Source organism: Pecten maximus, chromosome 3 (genome assembly GCF_902652985.1).
Source record: "Pecten maximus chromosome 3, xPecMax1.1, whole genome shotgun sequence".
Taxonomy (NCBI): domain Eukaryota; kingdom Metazoa; phylum Mollusca; class Bivalvia; order Pectinida; family Pectinidae; genus Pecten; species Pecten maximus.
This window is the reverse complement of record NC_047017.1, coordinates 35752209-35776872: the sequence shown is the minus strand read 5'-3', so window position 1 is coordinate 35776872 and position 24664 is coordinate 35752209. Positions and strand designations below refer to the sequence as shown.

General features: G+C 36.5%; 2 protein-coding genes across 2 annotated transcripts; both read right to left on the bottom strand.

Moving 5' to 3' along the window:
• Positions 1-1278: 1278 nt before the first annotated feature.
• Positions 1279-20072, bottom strand: LOC117324016 (RPA-related protein RADX-like). The gene is made up of 14 exons (XM_033879611.1): positions 19966-20072; positions 18551-18712; positions 17433-17568; positions 16632-16772; positions 15338-15516; positions 14655-14734; positions 12458-12688; positions 12044-12123; positions 11625-11731; positions 10503-10637; positions 9621-9800; positions 9082-9200; positions 3087-3544; positions 1279-2270 (listed from the first exon to the last, which is right to left on the bottom strand). The coding sequence occupies exons 1-14, from the start codon at positions 20062-20064 to the stop codon at positions 1969-1971; spliced, it is 2409 nt and encodes an 802-aa protein (XP_033735502.1). The 5' UTR covers positions 20065-20072; the 3' UTR covers positions 1279-1968.
• A 1755-nt stretch (positions 20073-21827) lies between these two features.
• Positions 21828-23223, bottom strand: LOC117322848 (diencephalon/mesencephalon homeobox protein 1-A-like). The gene is made up of 2 exons (XM_033877789.1): positions 22716-23223; positions 21828-22101 (listed from the first exon to the last, which is right to left on the bottom strand). Exons 1-2 carry the CDS (start codon positions 23196-23198, stop codon positions 21889-21891), a joined length of 696 nt encoding a protein of 231 aa, XP_033733680.1. The 5' UTR covers positions 23199-23223; the 3' UTR covers positions 21828-21888.
• Between the last annotated feature and the right edge of the window lie 1441 nt (positions 23224-24664).

The following is a 24664-nucleotide window of genomic DNA, read 5'->3' as shown; positions in this document are numbered from 1 at the left end:
TGCCTAGTTATGCATATTGCATTTTGGGACCGATCGGAAAACAACATGGCCGACAGGCAGCCATCTTGGATTTTGACCATTGAAGTTTGTTATCGCTATTTCTGAGAAAGTACTGAAGGGATCTTTCTTAAATTTCATATGTAGGTTCCCCTTGGTGCCTAGTTATGCATATTGCATTTTGGGACCGATCGGAAAACAACATGGCCGACAGGCAGCCATCTTGGATTTTGACCATTGAAGTTTGTTATCGCTATTTCTGAGAAAGTACTGAAGGGATCTTTCTCAAATTTCATATCTAGGTTCCCCTTGGTGTCTTATTATGCATATTGCATTTTGGGACCGATCGGAAAACAAGATGGCCGACAGGCAGCCATCTTGGATTTTGACCATTGAAGTTTGTTATCGCTATTTCTGAGAAAGTACAGAAGGGATCTTCCTCAAATTTCATATGTAGGTTCCTCTTGGTGCCTAGTTATGCATATTGCATTTTGAGACCAATCAGAAAACAAGATGGCCGACAGGCAGCCATCTTTGATTTTGACAAATGAAGTTTGTTATCACTATTTCTGAAGAAGTACTGAAGGGATCATTCTCAAATTTCATATGTAGGTTCCCCTTGGTGCCTAGTTATGCATATTGCATTTTGAGACCAATCAGAAAACAACATGGCCGACAGGCAGCCATCTTGGATTTTGACAATTGAAGTTTGTTACCGCTATTTCTCAGAAAGTACTGAAGGAATCTTTCTCAAATTCCATATATAGGTTCCCCTTGGTGCCTAAATCTTAAATTTCATATATAGGTTTCCCTTGTTTGAAAAGTACTAGAGGTTTCTTCTGAATTTACACAGACTAGTAAGACTTAGAAGAAGAGAAAAGTAGAGAAAAGATCAATCTGACATGGAACCTATGAAGAACATTCAATGGTGGGCGCCAAGATCCCTCTGGGATCTCTTGTTTGTATATAACAGTATGTGTTCTTTAAACCTAATAAAGTCTGTATATTTTGTAATGAATCAAAGTGAATGTTTAAAGTTCAAGAGTAGGCTTTGTCAGAGATATAGGTTTACACATGAATGATTTTGATTTTGATGGATGCAAGAGAAGACAGTATGTCAAATTGTTATGTCTGAGTTTTAACAGGTTTATGATTGAACTAGCAATGAATATTTATTTGTCTGTGAGGTTTAAAAGGATTATTTTGTGTTGATGTTCCTAATATGTCAAAATGAACATGTGCATGAATGAATATGTATGATATTACATAATTTCTTGTTTCATTCTAAAAAAAAAAAAAAAAAAAACGGATGAAAGAGATAGATTGATAATTACAAATTGTTCTCAAAATTTAGAATTCGTTCATAAAATATGAATAAATTCAATTACCAAAATTATTCTCTTTATTGTTATTGTCAGTACAATGCTGCCCGGAGTTAAACATTGGAGAAGAAAGTCCAGCCTAAGTATAGCCATAACTTAATGTGCATTTACCTGGACTTTTCTCAGATATCTTAATGTCGTTATTTGAATTGACCGCTGGTTAACTACTGAAATGAATGTAGAAAGGACCCCCGCTTTGCAGAGAATAATATGCCCATGATATATCAGTTAGTTAAATGTGTTGTGGGAAGTCTGTGATATTATTGGTGAAAAAGAAGTATTTCTTAAAAAATACAGTTAAAAGATAATGAAGTGTTGTTTGAATTCTGAGCTATACCCTTATAACAAAGCATTGTAAAGGGATGTTATATGATAGACTAAGTGTAGAGTCCATTTCTAAGCACACAAAATGGTAATTTTGTCGTGAAATAGCAAATTGAAAAATAAGAAGAAAAAACTCAGCAAAAAAAAAAGAAAAAAGAATGCTGTTTTAAGTTATTATTAAGGTTTGCATAGAATGGATAAGTTATAACTATGATTTGTACAGAATTAACACACTGTTTTATGTACAACAGCTATGGTGGACTGATTATACTCTGTAAGCATGCTTTAAGACCAGTTCCTGATTCTCTTCGAGGGAATGCCGGTAGCAGTCTAGTACCAGTAGGTATCTTTGTCCAACACACTGTGTAGCTGACTGGAGTATTGTTGGGAAGTCCGACGGGTGTCTATATGGGTAGGACAGCCAGTCGATAGAAGGATGAGACACGCACAACAATTCTGACATAGTTCGTTCACTCCCACAATTCTCAGCTGTAGGCCTCCAGATAGTGTTTAACAAAACGTGAGAGTTTAATCCTGTCCATGTCAAGATAAAACATCCAAGGATATCTGAAATAAAATGGCAGGGTGTCCTCAATAAATATCCAATGTTTTGAGATAAGATTTGAGGAGCTTGTCGAGATAATATCTGGTTCAGTCTATCAGTGCAATGCATATATGTACAGTGCAAACAAACAAAACTTAAACAAAATATACTAACAAAGCAGGATAGGCAAGACATACATTTACATATAATTATTGTCCGCCATTTAAATTATACGGCCACAATGTCGAAGTCACTGAAAATGTTCCATATCCTTACTTGATACATCAATAAATAATGTACACTCTTCAACTATATATTGTTTATTGTATTTATCCTCAAATAAGCCCCTTTTTAATTCTCGCAGGATCATCAATTTCTCTTAAATAATACGGTAAGATAAAAGTGGTTCACAAATAAGTCATCCATTTGAGAATAAATACAGTACTTATCTTTTACAGTAGGGGAGGGGGGCTTATTTGAGGATAAACAGAACTTAACTTTTACACGAGAGGAGAGGGCTTATTTAAGGATAAATACAGTACTAACTTCTACATTATGAGAGGGGCTTATTTGAGGATAAATGCAGTACTTTTACATTATGGGAGGGGCCTTATTTAAGGATAAATACAGTATTACTTTTACATTATGGGCGGGGGCTTATTTGAAGATAAATACAGTACTTTTACATTATGGGAGGGGGCTTATTTAAGGATAAATACAGTATTACTTATACATTATGAGAGGGGCTTATTTGAGGATAAATACAGTACTTTTACATTATGGGCGGGGGCTTATTTGAAGATAAATATGGAGAAAAAATGACAGAAACAGATACCAACCTCTGTCCAACCTTGCTGGGTCTGAAGAATGCCCTGTACCATCTGATGTGTATCCTGCTGTGTCGGAGTTATGTGCTGTTGTATGGGTACCATGTCCTGCTGTATTGGTGCTATGTCCTGCTGTATCGGTGCTATGTCCTGCTGTATTGGTGCTATGTCCTGCTGTATTGGTGCTATGTCCTGCTGTATTGGAGCTTTGATATCTCTCTGTTGAGAGCTCTCCCGAGGGGAATATGAGTTGCTGCCTGAGCTTGGACCAGTGGGCAGAGCTGTAAGGCAGGGGAAAGGTGTGTACTAACTGGTGAGGCTCCACTATCCCTAAAACTTCCATCTGGTCAGCAAGGGCATGAGTCTCTGCGTCCACAACCACAACTTCTGCTTCACAAGATGGTGTCTTTTTTGTCTTGGATTTAATTTTCCCCCTTAATTTCCATCTGTGTGTTTCTGGTGCCACATGGCTGTAAATCAAAACAATTTTTTTTAATCAAGATAACCTGAGTGAAAAGCCCAACTAATAGTTCTTTGAAAATAAACTTCAATTGTACAAAAAATAAATTCCGAGTTTCTGACATGGAATATTTTATCACCCCACCTGTGACAAGTTTCTGACATGGAATATTTCATCGCTCCCACCTATGACAAGTTTCTGACATGGAATATTTTATCACCCCACCTGTGACAAGTTTCTGACATGGAATATTTCATCACCCCAGGTGTGACAAGTTTCTGACATGGAATATTTTATCACCCCACCTGTGACAAGTTTCTGACATGGAATATTTTATCACCCCACCTGTGACAAGTTTCTGACATGGAGTATTTCATCACCCCACCTGTGACAAGTTTCTGACATGGAGTATTTCATCACCCCACCTGTGACAAGTTTCTGACATGGAGTATTTCATCACCCCAGGTGTGACAAGTTTCTGACATGGAATATTTTATCACCCCACCTGTGACAAGTTTCTGACATGGAATATTTTATCACCCCACCTGTGACAAGTTTCTGACATGGAATATTTTATCACCCCACCTGTGACAAGTTTCTGACATGGAATATTTTATCACCCCACCTGTGACAAGTTTCTGACATGGAATATTTTATCACCCCACCTGTGACAAGTTTCTGACATGGAATATTTTATCACCCCACCTGTGACAAGTGGTAGAGCATTAAGTAATGTAACCTAAGGTGAAGACTCAAGATGAGTGTTAGTTCCCTACCAAGAAAGTTTGTTCCTCATGGAAGCTGAGATCAAGGACTGTCCTAGGCTGACATGGTTTTGTCTGTGGCCAAGACGTTTTGGCCAAATGGCTCTGAATAGCATGTGTCAAGCCTACAGATGTTATTCATTGAGGCAATCATCAGCTCCTACAAGGAGACTCTGCCTCGAAATACCCTGTTCACAAAGGGATAAACCCAGTAAACAGACTAGGACTTACCTAACCAATTATTTAATGTCTATAACTAGAACATACCTGACCGATTATCTAATGTCTATAACAAGAACTTACCTGACTGATTATTAGCTCACCTGGTCCAAAGGACCAAGGTGAGCTTATGCCATACCGTGGCGTCCGTCGTCCGTCCGTCCGTCCGTCCGTCAACAATTGACTTATTTGACTTCTTCTTCATAACCGCTGATCGGAATTTCACCAAATTTGGTCAGAAGCATCCCTATGGGTAGGGGACTAAAAATGGAACAAATGATGGGGCTGACCCCCTGGGCGCCTCTAGGGCGGGGCCAAAAGGGGTCAATTTAGCTATTTTGATATAAACGACTTCTTCTCTGAAACCGAGCAATGGATATCGCTCATATTTGCTTGGTAGCATCACTATGAGGTGGGGATTCAAAATTGTACAAATGATGGGGCTGACCCCCTGGGGGCCTCTGGGGCGGGGCCAAATGAGGTCAATTGGGCTATATTGATATAAACGACTTCTTCTCTGAAACCGAGCATTGGATATTGCTCATATTTTCCTGGTAGCATCACTATGTGGTGGGGATTCAAAATTGTACAAATGATGGGGCTGACCCCCAAGGGGCCTGAGGGGCGGGGCCAAATGTGGTCAATTGGGCTCTATTGATATAAACGACTTCTTCTCTGAAACCGAGCAATTGATATCGCTCATATTTGCCTGGTAGCATCACTACTGAGTGGGGACTCAAAATTGTACAAATGGTGGGGCTGACCCCCCGGGGCGCTGAGGGGCGGGGCCAAACAGGGTCAATTTGGCTAAATTGATATAAACAACTTCTCCTCTGAAACCGAGCAATGGATATCTCACGTATTTGCCTTGTAGCACCTACTTGGGGTAGGAATTCAAAATTGTACAATTAGTGGGGCTAACCCCCTGGGTTTCTTAGGGGCGGGGCCAAAAAGGGCCAGTTTGGCTAGATTGATATAAACGACTTCTCCTCTGAAACTAAGCAATGGATATCTCACATATTTGACTGGTAATATCCCCTTGGGGTAGGGATTCAAAATTGTAAAAATGATAGGGCTGACCCCCCTGAGGGCTGAGGGGCGGGCCAGAAGGGGTCAATTTGCCTAAATTGATATAAACAACTTCTTCTCTGAAACTAAGCAATGGATATATATATATCGCTCATATTCGCTTGGTAACATCCCCTTGGGGTAGGGATTCAAAATTGTACAATTGGTGGGGCTGACCCCCGGGGGGCTGAGGGGCGGGGCCAAAAGGGATCAATTTGGCTAAATTGACATTTTTAGAGTTACAATAAAAACAATGTTCATGTAACCATATAAAATGCATATGATAAATATTGACATAGCAATACCAGTGGCAAATATACTTAAGCATAGTTCTTGTTTCATATCTCATGAAACCAGGTGAGCGATACAGGCCCTCTGGGCCTCTTGTTTAATGTCTATAACTAGAACATATCTGACCGATTATTTAATGTCTATAACTAGAACTTACCTGACCAATTATTTAATGTCTATAAAGTGGAACTTCGTTAACTCGAACTCGGATAACTCGAATACCCCGCTTAACTCGAAGTACCTCGCCGGTCCCGGCCGAATTCTCTCTTTATCTTAGTAAAAAAAACTCGGAAAATTCGAATTCGGATAACTCGTAAAACTCGGATAATACGAAGTAAAAATTTGGTCCCAACAATAAAAATCCTACTTGAAATGTTCGAATAACTCAAAGTATAATTTTCGTCGATCGGTGGCAAACGCCGACATTTTTTAAGAGCTAGATCTAAATTCCGTTTGTAATACTGAACATATCGGCACTACTAACCTACATGCTATTATAAGTGTTTCATAAATTCATCAATTTAATAGAAGTAACTTGATAAAATTTTGATATGTATCATGTCAAACTTTGGGCCTTGCTGTTGACATTCAATTTGTTCAGTAGTTCGTAAATTTCAACAAAACATGGGAAAAATGCATGTTTCAGGGGGACATAATTAACTCATTCGTATCTCATTTATTGTGCAAAACAGTCATGTCGTTTTGCTCACAAGAGTCTAAAGCACAAACTAGGAGCAATGGTTTGACTAGATTGGACTTTATGATATGTATTAACACTGATTTTATTTAGACCTTGAAATGCAAATGGCGGTTGTGAATAAGATCAGACAATTATGGCATATAAGAAGGTATTTCAAACGCCAAAAATGCTCATATAAGATACTATAGAGAACTCTAGACATGGCAGGAAGACTGTTTTTAGGAAAAAATGTTCATCCGTTGAGTTTGGGGTAAAAGACATATATTTCTGAAAAAGGCCCAAAACTCACCAGTTTGACAATTTGTCTTAAAATGGTCATTCTTACTATAATCAGATGTCTTAAATGTATGATATAGGAGCATTTTTAATGGCTGAAATGCCTCTCTTTATGCCATATTTGTGTAATATCATCCACAGCCGCCATTTGCATTTCAAGGTCAAAACTAAATATGTGTTTATACCTATATAAAGTCAAATCCGGTCAAACAAATGCTCCTACCCTGTGCTATAGACACCTGTGAGCATAACAGCTGGACTATTTTTCAGGTTTGGTTATTTTTGTGGCATAGAATTATTCCATGCTACAACTTACCACAAAGTAACTCTATAGAAGAAATTGTTAGCATCTACATCAAATTAGTTGTGATTTTAAGACACTACATGTCCAAACAAACATTTTGGTATATTACATGACTATTTTTGTGCAAATTGTAAGCTATTTATTCGTGTTTGAACTTCAACATTATTCTGCTATATAGATGACCCTTAAATCGGATAAAACGCCAACTCAGTTACAGTAACATTTTATACGCACATGCGCAGCCCAACTTCCGGTGCTAATACACATGGAAATGGCGTGGTTATCAATAAAAAGTAAGTAGGCCGAACAAACAGTGTTTTATGTATGTCCAATAAAAGGTAATGGTTCTGTTACGTTTTGTATGCAATCTGTGTTAAACTTAAACGGTTATTTGTTTTGACATTAATAACTTGTTATTTTGTCGAATTCCGTTTTATCGTTTACCTTTTGCAAATATGACTTGCACATCAGATCGTTATTGAAGTGACTAAGTGAAAGAAACTTTATCGTGACTGTATATCGGCAAAACTACACCAAATTACAAGTGACATAACGAAACATTACATATATATTTACATGTATTGACCAGTCTTCACACTAAACTGATGAGCGACAGAGCGAAGTTATAATGATTATATAATGTTGACAAATATTGACCAAACTTTTCACCAAAAACGATAACTCGCTTAATTCGAACACTCGGATAACTCAAAGTTTTTTCGTGGTCCCGTCGACTTCGAGTTAACGAAGTTCCACTGTAACTAGAACTTACCTGACTGATTATTTAATGTCTATAACTAGAACATACCTGACTGATTATTTAATGCCTATAACTACAACTTACCTGACTGATTATCTAATGTCTATAACTAGAACATACCTGACCGATTATTTAATGTCTATAACTAGAACATACCTGGCTGATTATAATGTCTATAACTAGAACTTACCTGACCGATTATTTAATGTCTATAACTAGAACATACCTGACCGATTATCTAATGTCTATAACTAGAACTTACCTGACCGATTATTTAATGTCTATAACTAGAACTTACCTGACCAATTATTTAATGTCTATAACTAGAACTTACCTGACTGATTATTTAATGTCTATAACTAGAACATACCTGGCTGATTATAATGTCTATAACTAGAACATACCTGACCGATTATTTAATGTCTATAACTAGAACTTACCTGACCAATTATTTAATGTCTATAACTAGAACTTACCTGACTGATTATTTAATGTCTATAACTAGAACATACCTGACCAATTATTTAATGTCTATAACTAGAACTTACCTGACTGATTATTTAATGTCTATAACTAGAACATACCTGGCTGATTATAATGTCTATAACTAGAACATACCTGACCGATTATTTAATGTCTATAACTAGAACATACCTGACCGATTATTTAATGTCTATAACTAGAACTTACCTGACTGATTATTTAATGTCTATAACTAGAACATACCTGACCAATTATTTAATGTCTATAACTAGAACATACCTAACCAATTATTTAATGTCTATAACTAGAACATACCTGACCAATTATTTAATGTCTATAACTAGAACATACCTGGCTGATTATAATGTCTATAACTAGAACATACCTGACTGATTATCTAATGTCTATAACTAGAACTTACCTGGCCGATTATTTAATGTCTATAACTAGAACTTACCTGACCAATTATTTAATGTCTATAACTAGAACTTACCTGACCAATTATTTAATGTCTATAACTAGAACTTACCTGACTGATTATTTAATGTCTATAACTAGAACATACCTGACTGATTATTTAATGTCTATGAATAGAACTTACCTGACCGATTATCTAATGTCTATAACTAGAACATACCTGACCGTTGGAGCTGATAATTTAATGTCTATAACTAGAACTTACCTGACCGTTGGAGAGTGTATCAGTTTAGCCGAGACCATCACTGCCTGTACAAACAGACGCTTGTGTTGTCTATAAGTAAGGGCTGTCAATTCTCTCTTCCAATCATCACTAGGAACTATCTGTAAATTAGCATGGCAATCATTACTAACGAGGGAAACATAGCGGTCACCAAGATCTCTGATGAATGTGTCACTGTATATTGAGATATCTACATGCCACAGTTTAGTCCACTTTTTTTTTCTCGGAATCGGTAATCTGTTTAACACCTATTGCACATCTACAAATACACCACCATACTTGTTTCATGATAGTGTGAAATTTCAAGATTTTTTAGATTCCTGAATTTTGAGTTAATCTGCCACGAGGAACAAATCAAAGTGTGGATTAAGATACAGACAACATGATTACTATGTGTCACCTGCCAATGTGGGTTCTAAAATTAGAATCAAATGCAGCAATTATTGTAATAAATCAAATTGATTAAAAAAGACATTTCTATGTTTTGCCGATTTAATGAACATAAGAATTTACTTAACAACCTTGAGATCAGAGTACATGTCCTGGAAGGCAGCCAGTCCCTGGGGAAGACATGGGTAGGAAAAGTATCCTTCTACCATGGAGTGTTCTACCTCCTGCTTGCCCTCGCGTGACTGTGACCAGGATAGAATATCTGTAACAGCAGGCTCTGGTCTATTGTCACTACACACCTGTAGACTCAACTGTTAGGAGAGAAACAAACAGGGTATTACATGACAGCTCTTTATGGGGAAACAATGGAGTATAGTACCAAATGGGAGTGGTTAAATTGTATTAAATCTTTGTTACATTTTACCAACTGTAATAAACAGTGCCACATGACACCATTTATTTAAGGTGAAAAAACGTTTGTCAAATGACATCAGATGAGAGGAGAAAAGACGACACACATCATATGCTGATTGTGGAGAAACTGTCATGTTATGTTATGTAAGTTCAACAGGTAGTTGACCGATAGACTCAGTCTGATGATAGGTAGGCCTATCTGGGTGTTGATGGCCGAGATGATTGTGTAATTAGGCAAAAAACTTCTTCCTTATTGCTCTGGATGGCATGCAACAGGCCTCTCTAATGTTGTTCAGTGAGGTAGTCACTAGCTACTACAAGTAGACTCTTGACTCAAAATGGCCTGCTGTTCAAGGTGCGATAAATCCCTCAACAAACACCTGTTGATGTCAGGTAGACTTACCTGTGTGTTGATGGATGAGGTGACATACACCTGTCGGTGACAGACTTACCTGTGTGTTGATGGTTGAGGTGACATACACCTGTCAGTGACAGACTTACCTGTGTGTTGATGGTTGAGGTTACATACACCTGTCGGTGACAGACTTACCTGTGTGTTGATGGATGAGGTTACATACACCTGTCAGTGACAGACTTACCTGTGTGTTGATGGTTGAGGTGACATACACCTGTCGTTGACAAGTAGATCCAGTCAGGTAAGATGTGTTATTAATCACCCTCATATGTCGACAGACCAGGACAACACCGGGTTTAACTTGAGGACCAATCAATGACTACAAATCCAAATGGAAATCATAAATGAAGTAATATTCATATCTTAACTTAACACATTGAAATAATATTATACCCAAATTGTTCCTTTTGTAAAATTCTTAACCTTTTCATTTGTGCTGTAGGAAATAATAAAAATAAAGTCATCTAAGAAAGCTGACTTTTGCCAGTGAAATATCAGAAACTATCATCACTAATGATAATATTAGAATCTTTTATCATCAATAATGATGATATAACTTGTTTGTGACCAATCAGAAAGGTGCTTTCTATTCACTTCATTGAAATCTGCTGATTTTTGGGGTTCAGATCAAAACAAGGCAAAGATAGAAAATAGAAAATTATGAAATTACGTTGAGCAGCCCATTCAAAATGGCACTGTCTTGTTGTCAAGCATAAAATCACAAGGATTCAATGTCAAAGGTAATGCTACTGATTCAACATATTGATTGTTTTCTCTCTTTTTTTCTTTAAGAATGAAATAAATAGAAAACTGAAAGGTTTCCCGCTGAATGTAACATATTTTACTTGTATGATAGAATGTATAAAATCTGTATTTTCATTCTAGAAAGGTGCACATGAGAAACATCTTTATATACATATATATATATATACCAGATATGTTGAAAATAAAGAAATTTCACTCAAACTACATTCAACACACATATGTTAAAGCCCTCAAGTTCAATTGCACAATATTGTCCTACCATAAATCAAATTGCTGTTATGTTTCTAAGGAAGAAGTCTTAGGCCGTTTTCATTTTGCGGTCCAAACAGTTGGTCCTGTTGGACCGGTGTTGTTCGTTTATGAAATAAAGACGACCTGGCGATCCTATATTTTTTTCAGACGAACCTTGACAAAGATTCCCAAGGCCTGTATAACATTTGAAGGTCCGTCAAGATATATGTTTGAAATACTATATTTAAAAACTGACGAACCAGTTTGTCCGCATAAAAGAAAAGGCCCTTAGATATGATATTTTATTTACCTCTGCTGCTCTGAACATTTCTACTATAAATGACTTTTTACTGGATGCATCCCGCAGGTGTAACCAACGCCGTACCCAAAACCCTCCGCTGTCCAGGCCTGCTTTATCTGTACACACATCAGAATTAGGATAAAACTTGATTTGACACTTACACTATTACTTCTTGCATTCATTTAAACATTCATATAGTAACTTAGAGGTACTCACTGAAATGATACATTATTTTAAATGAAAGGAATGTTCAACATGCTTGAAAAAATGTGTATTCAATTATTTGATTCTACCCTTTCAGAAGTTTCAAAAGTTGAGACTCTATCATGAGATTAAACTGATTTCATTTGGGAATTTTTACACATTCAATATAACTTGTATTAAGATCCTGCTCACTAGTACAGGATCTATTGAGTTTCCATACTAACTTGTTATAGGGTCCCGTTCATAGCGTCCAACATATGTCACACAACCAACAATATCACAGATGTAGTTGTCAGGCATGGACCTGTAGGTGTGACAATAACATGTCAGAAATACAAATGACATCTATTTTCATCACAATGTGTGAAATTAACGTCATTAATATTTACAGCATTATATTTTAACTGACAAGTCCTGATTAGCTTCATGTTAGATTTTTATGCAAGTGCTTTTCAGGATAGATGGAGCAACTAAATCAAAAACCCTGATTACCTTTTTTTAACGATTTTTACAAAAGTTTCAGTGTCAATTGGTAAAGTGAACTGAATTGTCTTTTTTTTTCTTAATATACATGTGATTGCAAAATCTGAGTATGTTACAAACATGATAGCAGTGAAAATCTAGCTTTGACTATTTACCCTAGCTGTTGGCGAGTGACAAAGTTATACTCCAGGTCTGGGAGACGAATGTTTTTAGGTACAGCTGACAATGACAGGATGTGTATTTCACTTTGAGGATGATGTGGGTTCATGTTGATGTCAATGTCGTAGTACTCTAAGTTTCTAGGTGCCTGGATCTCTCGGCCACTACTGTAATAGCTCTTCTTTACAGTGAATCTCCTGATCAGGATCACGCTGCCTTCCTGTAACCTTTCAAAACAATGTGATATATACACTGGGTATTATGTCACCCTGCTAAACACGACCAGGACAAATTTCTCATAAGCTCGTTCAGTTGAATGCTGTCTAGCAAGCCATTACATTATATTACTGCTATGTAAAAGTTGTCTCGAGGCATAATGGAGCAACATCATGTTTGTTACATGTATAAGTCTGTACTTGAACTGACATATTTCAATGATAAAGTTATTCTGTTGATTCTGTAATGTTTTTCAAGTCTACCTGTAGTAGTAGGACTACAGACTGTCATGGCTACTGTCTATAGTACAACAATAGTCTCTTAATACAAAAGGCTCAATATAACTCAGCCCCATTTGGGATCTGCCTCTATATACCATAGGCAACTACGACATTTAAAGTGGATTTTGGACATATTTTCTGTCCAAAAAGGGTAGTATTCTGTCCTAATATTAAACAAGAGGCCCATGGGCTTTAACGGTCACCTGATTTTTGAAATATTTCAGTAAATTTGAATGAAAGAATGAATTTCAAAACAAATAAAACAAATGATAGTCAAAAATGTGATTTCCCTATAACTATAGTAAAGTTTATCCCCTCCCATGGGGCAAACGCGAGACCCCAGGGCTAGGAAATTCACAATTATGGTAAAGCACCTTAAGACCCTTCGATCTGTGAAGAGTATTTAATTCTACCTTATTTGGGTTGTAAGAAGAAGATTTTTGAAATTTCAGTTAATTTGACCCTTTTTGGCCCCGCCCATCAGCCCCTGGGGGTCAGTCAGGGCCAACATGTACATCAAACTGTCATCCCAAGCTGATAACGTTAACGAAGTTAGAATGAATTCCAATAAAAATCCAACAAATAATAGTCAAAAATGTGATTTCCCTATATAAACTATAGTAAAGTTTACCCCCTACCCAGGGGCAAACGTGAGACCCCAGGGTCATGAAATTCACAATTTTGGTAAAGCATCATAAGACCCCTTCATCTATGAAGAGTATTTGATTCTAACATATCTGAGAGTAGAGAAGAAGATTTTTGAAATTTTAGTCAATTTGACCCTTTTTGGCCCCGCCCACCAGCCCCTGGGGGTCAACCAGGGCCAACATGTACATACCATCAAACTGTCATCCTATGCTGATAATTTGAACAAAGTTAGAATAAATTCCAATAGAAATCCAACAAATGATAGTCGAAAATGTGATTTCCCTATATAAACTATAGTAAAGTTTACCCCCTACCCAGGGGCAAACGTGAGACCCCAGGGTCATGAAATTCACAATTTTGGTAAAGCACCATAAGACCCCTTCATCTATGAAGAGTATTTGATTCTAACATATCTGAGAATAGAGAAGAAGATTTTTGAAATTTCAGTCAATTTGACCCTTTTTGGCCCCGCCCACCAGCCCCTGGGGGTCAACCAGGGCCAACATGTACATACCATCAAACTGTCATCCCATGCTGATAATTTGAACAAAGTTAGAATAAATTCCAATAGAAATCCAACAAATGATAGTCGAAAATGTGATTTCCCTATATAAACTATAGTAAAGTTTACCCCCTACCCAGGGGCAAACGTGAGACCCCAGGGTCATGAAATTCACAATTTTGGTAAAGCACCTTAAGACCCTTCCATCTATGAAAAGTATTTGATTCTACCATATCTGAGAGTAGAGAAGAAGATTTTTGAAATTTTAGTCAATTTGACCCTTTTTGGCCCCGCCCCTCAGGCCCCTGGGGGGTGGGGACCATATAATTCACAATTTTGGTTCACCCTCAGCCATGGAAGCTTCCTGTAAAATTTCATTGAATTTAGTTCAGCAGTTTTTAAGAAGAAGTTGAAAATGTAAATTGTTTACGACGCACGACGGACGACGCACGCCGGACGACGCCGGACAAAAGGCGATTGCAATAGGTCAACTGAGACTTCGTCTCAGGTGACCTAATAAAACTTATGTCAGCATTATGTACAAACCTTTGGTAATAGTCTTTACATAGAGCATTCCATAAAACCATATTACAGACCCCAGTCTTGTCACAAACACTAAAATGGGCCTAAAAATTGAAAAAGCACATTTGTTACAGTGAATTTTTGGGCTTTTTGTGTGTGTGGTTTTTTTTTAATATCTTTTACGCTTTTAATTAATTGATTATTCACAATCCACAATTTCCGTGATTAAACTATGGTTGTCAAGCACTGCGTGTATTGACACAGATTTAGTAGTGATGTGGTCGAATATTCTAGAAACTGCACGCTTCAGCCATTTGTTGTTAGCCTACTACATGGAGAAGTTAAATATGCACTCACAATATTCAGTTTAGTTTTTGACAAAATACTCACTTGACGTAAGCTTTTTGTACAGAGATCATCAGATAATAGGAGAAAACACTAAGATTGTGTTGATCAGTCCTTTCAAAATGGTGATGTCTAGTTGAGTTTTGTAATGTCACAATGAGACAACGTCATAAATTATATGTTACCGATTCCAGCGCATATTAATCAGCTGAGCCTTTTTTCGCTGCATATACGCTAATTCATTCACAGTCAGAGTTTAATAAGCTGTAGAAGGGGGAGATGTAAATATATATGTATAAATGTAATGACATCAACAATGGCTCACGTAAGGAGTGTATACCATTCTCACAGTGAGGTCACACCTGAAAAGGCCACTTCTCTGACTTGGATGGCTTAGCGTAGTGGAGTAGTCGACATTTTCCTACCACCCTGACAATCATATATGGGCTGATGGTTTTTAGGTCTGTCCACTTCTTGGCAATCTCTTTGACTTTGTAGATATCCTGTTCTGTCACAGTTCCAACACTTTTGGATTCTTGATCTGCAAGTGAAGTGACATTGAATCTTAAACCTTGTGGCATTGATATTGAACTGGATTTAGGCATGAAAGCACCCAAGCATCACAAACTTTGGAAATTATTCCACTTTACTTCTCCGTTCTTTTTTTATTATTTCAGGTTGATGACTGATGTGGAATACTTTTTATTCTCAAATTAATACCCCAACAAAAGTGTGATGAACTTTCTCAGAAAAAATCATAATTTTACGCAGTGTTCCATGAAGATGATCCTCAATATACTAGGGGTTATTTTCATTTTTGCTCTCTGTGCCCATTGAGTATGTCATGCCCCAATGCACACAACTAGTATTTAATTGATGTCAACAAGAAAAACTAACCTATCGCTAAACTGATCAATGCATTTCCTTTGAAGATCACAGAAAAGTTACAATGAAGTTCAAAGCCAGAAATTTAACAGTTTCACGACTTTGTGGTTCATTTGGATCAAACAAGTCTTTTTGTTTTATCAACAAAGTGTACGTTGCGGTGATAGTCTTCAGGGGTGCAGAAAGGGAAAGTGAATGTAATCCCTTGGGTATCGAGGATACATCAAGATGAGCCAAGACCCTGATCAATCTAATCCGAGCCCCACTCAATTTGCTCTCTTCTCAGAAGAGAAGCCTTCTAAGAAGATCACATTCCGTTATATGTAAATCGAGTAAACCGGGAGAATATAACCCAAAATAAACAAGTTTTTAAGTTTTCTCAAACACTATGACACAAACACATGCATGTATGTGTCATATATCCTTCTCTAGTGAAACTTGTCACTCGCAAACTTAAAACATGGTCGCCGCCATCTTGGAAGATAAATCTTCCAACTTCGAGACAGAAGAGGTAGAAGATCTTCCAGAAGCAGAAGAGCTACAAATCGAGTGACCGGAAGATATATTCTAGAAGGAGAAGAGTGCAAATCGAGTGGGGCTCCGTAGTATCAATATTATCTGTGACCCTACATACTGTATCTATAGTAAAGCTATTCTGTCCATATTATCCCAGTCCTTTCTCTGATAAACATTATCTGTGACCCTACATACTGTATCTATGTTTATGGTATTTCATTAGAGAAGAATTCTTTAAGCCATATAAGTATATACCTGTGCTTGGTAGCTTCCATTGTGGGCCTGTCATCTCTATACTCGACCAAAGATCAAGATAATAGCCCCGAGAGGAAGTGAGGGGAAGATCATTGCTCTCTTTGGTACCGCAGTTAGGACACCAGCTTAAGTTGGACATGTCTGGAACAAAAACAAATATGGATTAATTCACTGATTTATGATTAAGTTTGTCATTTATTTTAAAACATTATTCTGGAGATACATGTGATTGTGGAAACATTATAACTTTGGGAAATCAAATATTTCCAAAGTGTAAAACAAGAGCTCACTTATTTATTGGTACATGTCAAATATTATTACCTTGGGATTTTAATATAAGCACATTATACCCAAGTGAGCTTGAAAGTAGGTAAATGAGATTAGCTTAAATGAACTTTGTAGGCCTTCATCCTAGAATGCAACTGGCCTAATATCATCATTATCCTGGGTCTCTTGTTAGTGAGAAGGTGTTTAAATAGAAAAGTTGATGCCAGATTAGTGGATGTATGAGGGATACCACACCACGGCATAAACTCACATACCCTTCGGACAGGTGAGCTAAAAATCAGACGAACGAAGACTGAAAGTAATTTCATAGGAACACCTTCTTACCTACTAACAATTCTTGACAATATGTGCAACTACTAGAGCTTACAGAGGATTTGACCTTGTGACATAAGTATAGCTCAATGTTGTGTGGCAGTTTTCATAAGTATCATGTAATTAGTACTTGATGTAAAATCATGTAATTCTTCTCTTCACTACCAGTGACTTAAACATCTACGAGACATATACAGTCACCTGGTGGTAAAAACAACAAGCATGGCTTCGGTTCTATCTTGATGGTGTCCACTACAGTGATACTGCTTCCTGACAAGTTGGTCTCATCATAACGTAGGGTACATTTCATAAACATTACCGAGCAGCCCTCTCTCAACTGAAATCATAACATTTACACATAAAAACAAAATGATGCAGTAGTTAGGTATATAAATAGCTCATTTATCTCATCAGGATGAAACATGTTGGTACTATTTTGTGCTTCAGGAGTTACTTTAACCGATAGCTCATGATCATTTGTTAGATAAAATATTTACTGTTATGATTGCTGTTTCTGAAATGACATTTGATATATACAGTAGGTAGCTAAATATATCATACAATCCTTCAGTATATATAGACTTATGGGTGAACATGTGTATAAAACACGTGAAACATTTCTATGTAACAAATAAGATAAAAAGGATAATTAACTTCAGTCATTTTAAAATGTTCACCAAAAAACAACTTTAAAAATATATTATTATTAGGTATATTAATCTACCTTTAATGGTTCTCTTAATGAAATTAGTTGTTAAAACATAATCACATGATTATATGTGTGGAAGAATATACATTATGCAAACAGTTGGAATCAAAAGTCTAGAGCACATGATCATGATTTAGTACCAAAGTTCAACATGTTATCATTCCAGCAATCTTCTTGACTAAGTACTTTTATGCCAGGCAATTTAGTTCATCTTGTTCTTTAAATGAATCTGTTGGGAATTTTAAACATACATAGTTGACCACGAATATATTCTGAAGACTTTTACTTGAACTGGAACATACATGCATTGCAAATCCATACATCTTGTTAACCATCTGACCAAAACAAATCTTATCCCTGTTACCTTAATTTACTATTAAGGTTATCTATTTTCAACAGAGCAGATAGGTAGTCATTCAAGAAAGCCAGTATAAAGGTAAAATATACCCAATATATAACTAGATATCATCAAGATTCATTGTCATGCAGTTAAGAAATTGCTCAAAGTTTTCAACATTTCAAAATGTCAGAACAATATTTCATCATTACAGTAAGCACACAGGCTCATTTCTATTATATGTGAAGTAAACATATGATAACTGATGATAACCTGTCTGTTTTGAATATCTGTTGATATCTTTGGATGCAGCACCACTTTGAGTTTATGCATGTGGTCTGCAACAGTCAACTGGTACACATCAATGTACTCAGTAGCCAGGCCAGTCTGAGAAGTGTGCTGTGGATCTGTTAAGTAGCGATCTATTTTCAAAACCTGAAAAAAGTAGTAATTCATTTATATGTTATTGCATTTATCAAAAGTATTAGTATGGTTAAGCGGGGTGGTTTGTACACAATAAGCATTTCTCAGTCTCAGAGGTGAGTAATTCGGATGAAGCCGATAATGCTATCTAAACAAACATAAAAAAAATATAATTTTGTTGCAACAATTTTCCTGTATAGCTAAAGTTACAAATTAAAATTTGTTACTGTAGACTCTGGATGGTTGTTCTGGGTGTTGATGGCAATGTGGGCGACTCATGTCTGGTGATAATTTGTTCCACTCGTATGTATTTTTTGGAAAAAATGAAGTTTTTCTAGACAAGGTTTTGGAATGGTGTATTTGAAATGAGAGCTGGTGACGATGCCTGGAATACCTTGTAAGCGACTCCGTTGGTTAAGGATGTTGAACAACATGGTCTGACGGGCATATATCTCTTCATCTGTCTGCTAGCTGGGGCACAATTTCAGGTGATCCAGCATTTCAGGCATGCTGTATGTTTAGGTTTGTTATTGGTCATACTAATGATGTTTATGCCTGTAATTACTAATTTGACTGATGTTGAGCCAATTTTGAGATTTCGGCCAAGAGTGGAATTTGCCTTTGTGCAGATGGTATATTTTTTGTTATTGATATGGGAGTCCCATTTAAGGTCAGATTGGATGATAACACCGTAATACTTTGCCCTATCAACATGCACTAATATATGTCCATGTAATTTGTACTTGTTGACTGTGGGATTTTTGGTTTAAATTAAGTCGCAGATAACACATTGCATTTGCATGGACGTAAAGCCATCTCTTTCCATTTTTGCTCCTAAAGTGAAAGTTTGTCAAGATCTTTCTGAAGCCCATTGTTAGGATTAGGATCATTATTGATAATGAAACATTGGGTCCATGATCAAAGCACTAGGAATGTCAAAACAATGATACAGTAAAGTCAAGAGGTTTTTAAACCATAGACACTTGCATCTGGTAATTAACACCAGTTAAAATTATCCTCGATATGTACTATAGTATAATACACATCGAGGATAATTTTAACTGGTGTTAATTACCAGATACAAGTGTCTGTGGTTTAACGTTTAGTAACCATTTGAAGAGGCACTTTCATATTTCAGTACACCAGAACAATGTTGCCGAGTTGATTGTTTACATTTTGGTAAATTTCTGAAGAGCTTCAACTACACATTTGTGTTTTTATAGTGCTCTTTTTGTTACAAAATAGTCTAACTAGATCATATTTACCAAAAAGGGCCCTGCGATCAAATCTTCTTGGTGAAGATCTGCTCGTTTTATACATTTTTTCAGATCGGTAAGGGAGTCGCAGTTCGATTTTTCCGCCATTAGAATCGGAGTCGTGGAGAGGTTTGATAAATTGGCGAATGTAAAATTGAAATAAACCCCTCACATTTGTCCGGAGTCGAATAAATATGAAAATATCGAAATAAGCAAAAGCACTACATAAAGTAATCGAATAAAACGATGTTGAATTTCTATGTTGTTTTATTTTTTAACTCACGATCAGGTAAATACACTTGTATGCTTTTTATCTTTTATTTTATTGATTTTGTATAGATCTGCGCATGTCTTTTAAAATAGCTCATTAGAGCTAATGCTGACTTGTTATAATATGTACCGACTATAAATAAAGTTTGAATTTAATTGATTTTCGAACAGGAAAAGCGTATCCATTGGTTGTGTAACAAAATCCTGACATATAAACCATACTTTCTAACACGAAGAAAATGTTTTAAGAAATAGGGAAAGCGTAATTAACAGTGACAGAGACCAATATCGTATATAGGTCTCTGACAGTGACAAGACAAATTCCATTCTTTGATACGATAAGTTTATCATCATAGTATTGAAACAGCTAGCAATCTGATTAAAATCAGCTGTAACATGGCTACGTTTACTACGTATTATGCCTAGTAAACCAGAGACGTATATACCATATACTGATATACAAGTCTCTGAGTAAACGTACGTAGCTAAGTAACAGCTGATTTTAATCAGATTGATCGAAACAATTTTATAATTAGTTGATGCCGTATTAGTTGGTTTTCTACGTACATTGTTAGGGATGGGTTGACTTCATTTGATTTTTATCATCTGTCTGTTGCCTTGTTACTGCCAAGCCAGGTTGTCATACAACAATTTTGATCAGTGTACACATATATCTATCATATTCAAGCTATCTCATCGAGACAATTAAGAAATACTTAGTGAGATGCCTTATTTAACACATTGAAATATCGTTTAAAGTGTTAAAAAGTATTATGCAGTGTATATATTACCTCATGAAACAGACATGATTTGATCAACATTATGTAATTTTATTAGAAATTAGATAAATGTTTCTCCATAAATAAAAGGCATTGGCGCTATTGATATATCGATTCACGTATTTTAATATCCCTACACAAGAAACTGTTACAATCTTATCTAATCAAGCATATTGATAGTGTTTATAAATGGTGTTTATCTAAAGTAAGGCTTTCGTCGCAGAATCTAAATACAGAGTATGGCAGAAAACATTATGTTCCAAGGGCTAACCGATTGTGCGCTTGTTGTAATTAAGAAGAAATATTGAAGATGAAAATCATATTTTATTATGTACAATGTCCATTTTACTCTGATCTTCGTCAAATTTTCAAATTAGTAAAATTATTTAGTGTAAACAATGTAAAAGAACTAAATAAATTTAACTTTAATAAAATAGCCTTTCGCTTTTTCGGGTAAAAATCGTATTTACCGGTAAGTTAAAACAGTCAACCAGGTCTTTTCCGTTTATTTTCGGGTCTAAAAATTAAAAAAAACACGTCAGTTTTATTTTCCTTATTCAGGTGGAAAAGGCGCCACATGTACCAAGAAAAAGCAAAATCATCAACTCGCTAATTACCGAGCAAGGATAGCGCTTTTTCGCCCCGATGTTTGAGTTAGTCAGTGTCATTTTTTGTTTGTATTTACGCAAAGGCATTATCACGCGCTGTTTACTGTATACACGACCCATATTTATTAATGTAGTTGTATTGGCCTAGTGAACACTTTAATGACTTATCTAATATCATTTTAACTCTTCGGTTTGCAGAAAACAAAGAAATAACAATACATTGAAAATTTATTTCTTGAAACGTGTGGGACGATTACAGGTGAAAATATCGTATATCATATTGTTTCACAGTCCAGTCCATACTCGCGACTGTACACAAGCTTGGCGTCCCGTAATGACACTCCTAGGGCTGCATGGCGCACGGCCTGGGTAATGGACGGGTGGCCCTCCGCCATGGCTCCCTCGGAAGCAGCAGCCATTTCCACGATCTGTCGGAAGACAAATTCCCAAGATAAAGTCACTCCAGGCTTGTTGGCGTCATGTGATATCTGAAAAGATAGTGAGCCAAAATTACTAAAAAAACATAACAGATTCAATTCAATTCAAATAGTTTATTAAAGTCTCACCCTCAATAAAATATTTACATATAAACAAGAATATAAACATACATGTACAAAATTAAAAAAGAAAAAAGAAAAAAAATACATAGAGGACACTCTATATAGAGTTATGAGAGACTATAAAAACTTGATTAAGATAAGAAAATACAGTAAACGATTAAATCCTATAAAACACATTTTTTCTTTTATCTAAAATTTGTTTGCAGGCTTTGGCACTGTAAAAACACATATCACTGTTGTGGAGTAACAGAAGTGAAAGGTCAAGAATATTGGTAGACTCTAGGTAAGTCCATGTCCAATTGCCAGTACATTGTTGTTAGAAGTTCTTAGCCGTCTCAAAGCAAACAAATTATCATCCGTGGCTATTAAACCTTTACTGCACAGGTGAGATCAAGTACATTTCATATCTGAACGTGAGAGGTTCGGAATTCGGAATGCATCGAAAAGGAAAGAGGTAGAAACTAACGAATGTGAAAGTTGATACCAGCATCCATTTAAAAACAAATAAAATCACTTCGCACCTATACCAGCAGTAGACGTACCTGTTCTCTACCCTTTTTAAAGCTTTCGCCGTTTCCATTCACAGAGTTTCCCCTTTTTAGCGTGTTCTTCTGATTCTTGTCGATGACATTCAGCTCCAATTTGATTTCTTCTAGACCAATAGGCGTTTGATTAGAATTAACAACGACCTCCTCATTCGTATCAGCTATGTTATTGTTTTTCAGTGGTTCATTGCTTGGAAACCTCACATCATGAAATGTCAATTTCACAGTGTCGTCATTTTTTAGAAGCGACTCTGTTTCATGTTGAAGACGTCGATACTTTGCTCGTCGGTTTTGAAACCAAGTTGATATGAAGTTTTCTGATTTACTGATAACTGTAGCCAGGTGCATCTTTTTACTGCGATCAGGCCATTTATCTTGTTGAAAGAGTGCTTCTAATTGTTGTAAATCTTTCTTGCTAATCACCGTACGCTTTCTCTTCTTTTTCATTTTTCCCGACGGAAGTGTAATGTAAGTCGCCATGTTGATTTCACTTGTGACGTCAGAGAAGTGCACTTGTTTGGTAGTTTTAAATAGTCTAGCCTACATCGCTGAGTTACACAGCTAGGGGGTAGGCACAGGTTCAGAAATTTTAACCAATATAGACCTGCACATGATTAATCTACGATCACTGGCCTCAAAAATAAAATCTAATTAGAATAAGCATAATGGTCAAAATGAGAATACGAAGTACATGCACAGGAAATAGGTTTGACCTACCTAACGTTATTTGAAAATCATTGAAAATTTCGTCTCCTCGACAGTCTTGCTTTGCCATTGGGCACAAGAGGGAAATTCTTTTGTCCTACCCTCTCGAACCTGTATTCGAATCATTCAGCCATTCCCACTTTATTTTATTTTTCTTTGTTTGGGCGAATGGCGTCAAAATGTTATATGATTCCGTTTATTGGGTAATGTTTCGAGGGAAATTTGGAGGGGGATAGCTCAGTCGGTTAGAAATGCCGGCCACGTATATCAGGTAGAGATCCGAGGTCCGTGTCAGTTTGTGTTTCCCGGGAAGCTGAGAAACCGGTCGGTCTGTCTTATCGTAGTTGTGTCCCTGGGCAAGACACTTTACCCTGGTTATTACTCTGGATGGCACGCGACGGGCCTCCCATATATGTTGTCCAGTAAGGTAGTCACCAACTACTACAAGGAGACACCTTATCAAAAGGACATTGGCTGTTCACGGGGCAATAAACCAAGCAAACAAACCAACAAAACACATTCATATAATTTTAGGTAAAAGAAAAAAATGGACAAACATTTTTTTTGTAATTACCACAGATTCTTTAGTATATTTCATGGAGCAATAATATTGGCATATTGACATTGACTAACACCGAAGTAAATAAAGTGTTTGCCATTAGGTAGCAACCTTTTCATATTATTGTTAATAAATAAATACTTTTTTGTAGTTGTTGGTATGATTGTTTATTCTTGTTAGTTGATATTGTTGTTTGTTTCCATTAAAGCGGAACCGCACTTTCAAACTGGTAAGAGCACGCTCTAGAGTTTGTAGGTCATTGAAGCAGCTCACTGTGTACTGGGGGCGGATATATCAGAGCCTCCGGTAGAGAATTCCAAGTACATGTAGGCCCAACGTGCTGTTCCCACAGTAAGATGATTTTTTCCCTTCTAAGTGATGATGTGGCTCTTTGTTTTTTGTTTCTGTTTTTTAATGTCTCAGTCTTGCACTATGTGTGGTGGACACAATTTTATGGAGATGCAGCATTCCTTGTTGTAAACTCCACTTATCATTTTGTAAACGTCCAACGTGCCTATATGCTAATGTGAGTATTTTCAATTTCTTTAAACTTTCGTCATCAGATATTTTTTGTAGTGCAGGTAGCCTTCTCGTTGCTCTGCGTTTTAATTAAATCCATGTGCATACATTTGTATGGATATCAGACTGTGCTCGCGTAACCGAGCTGGGATATGGAACGCCA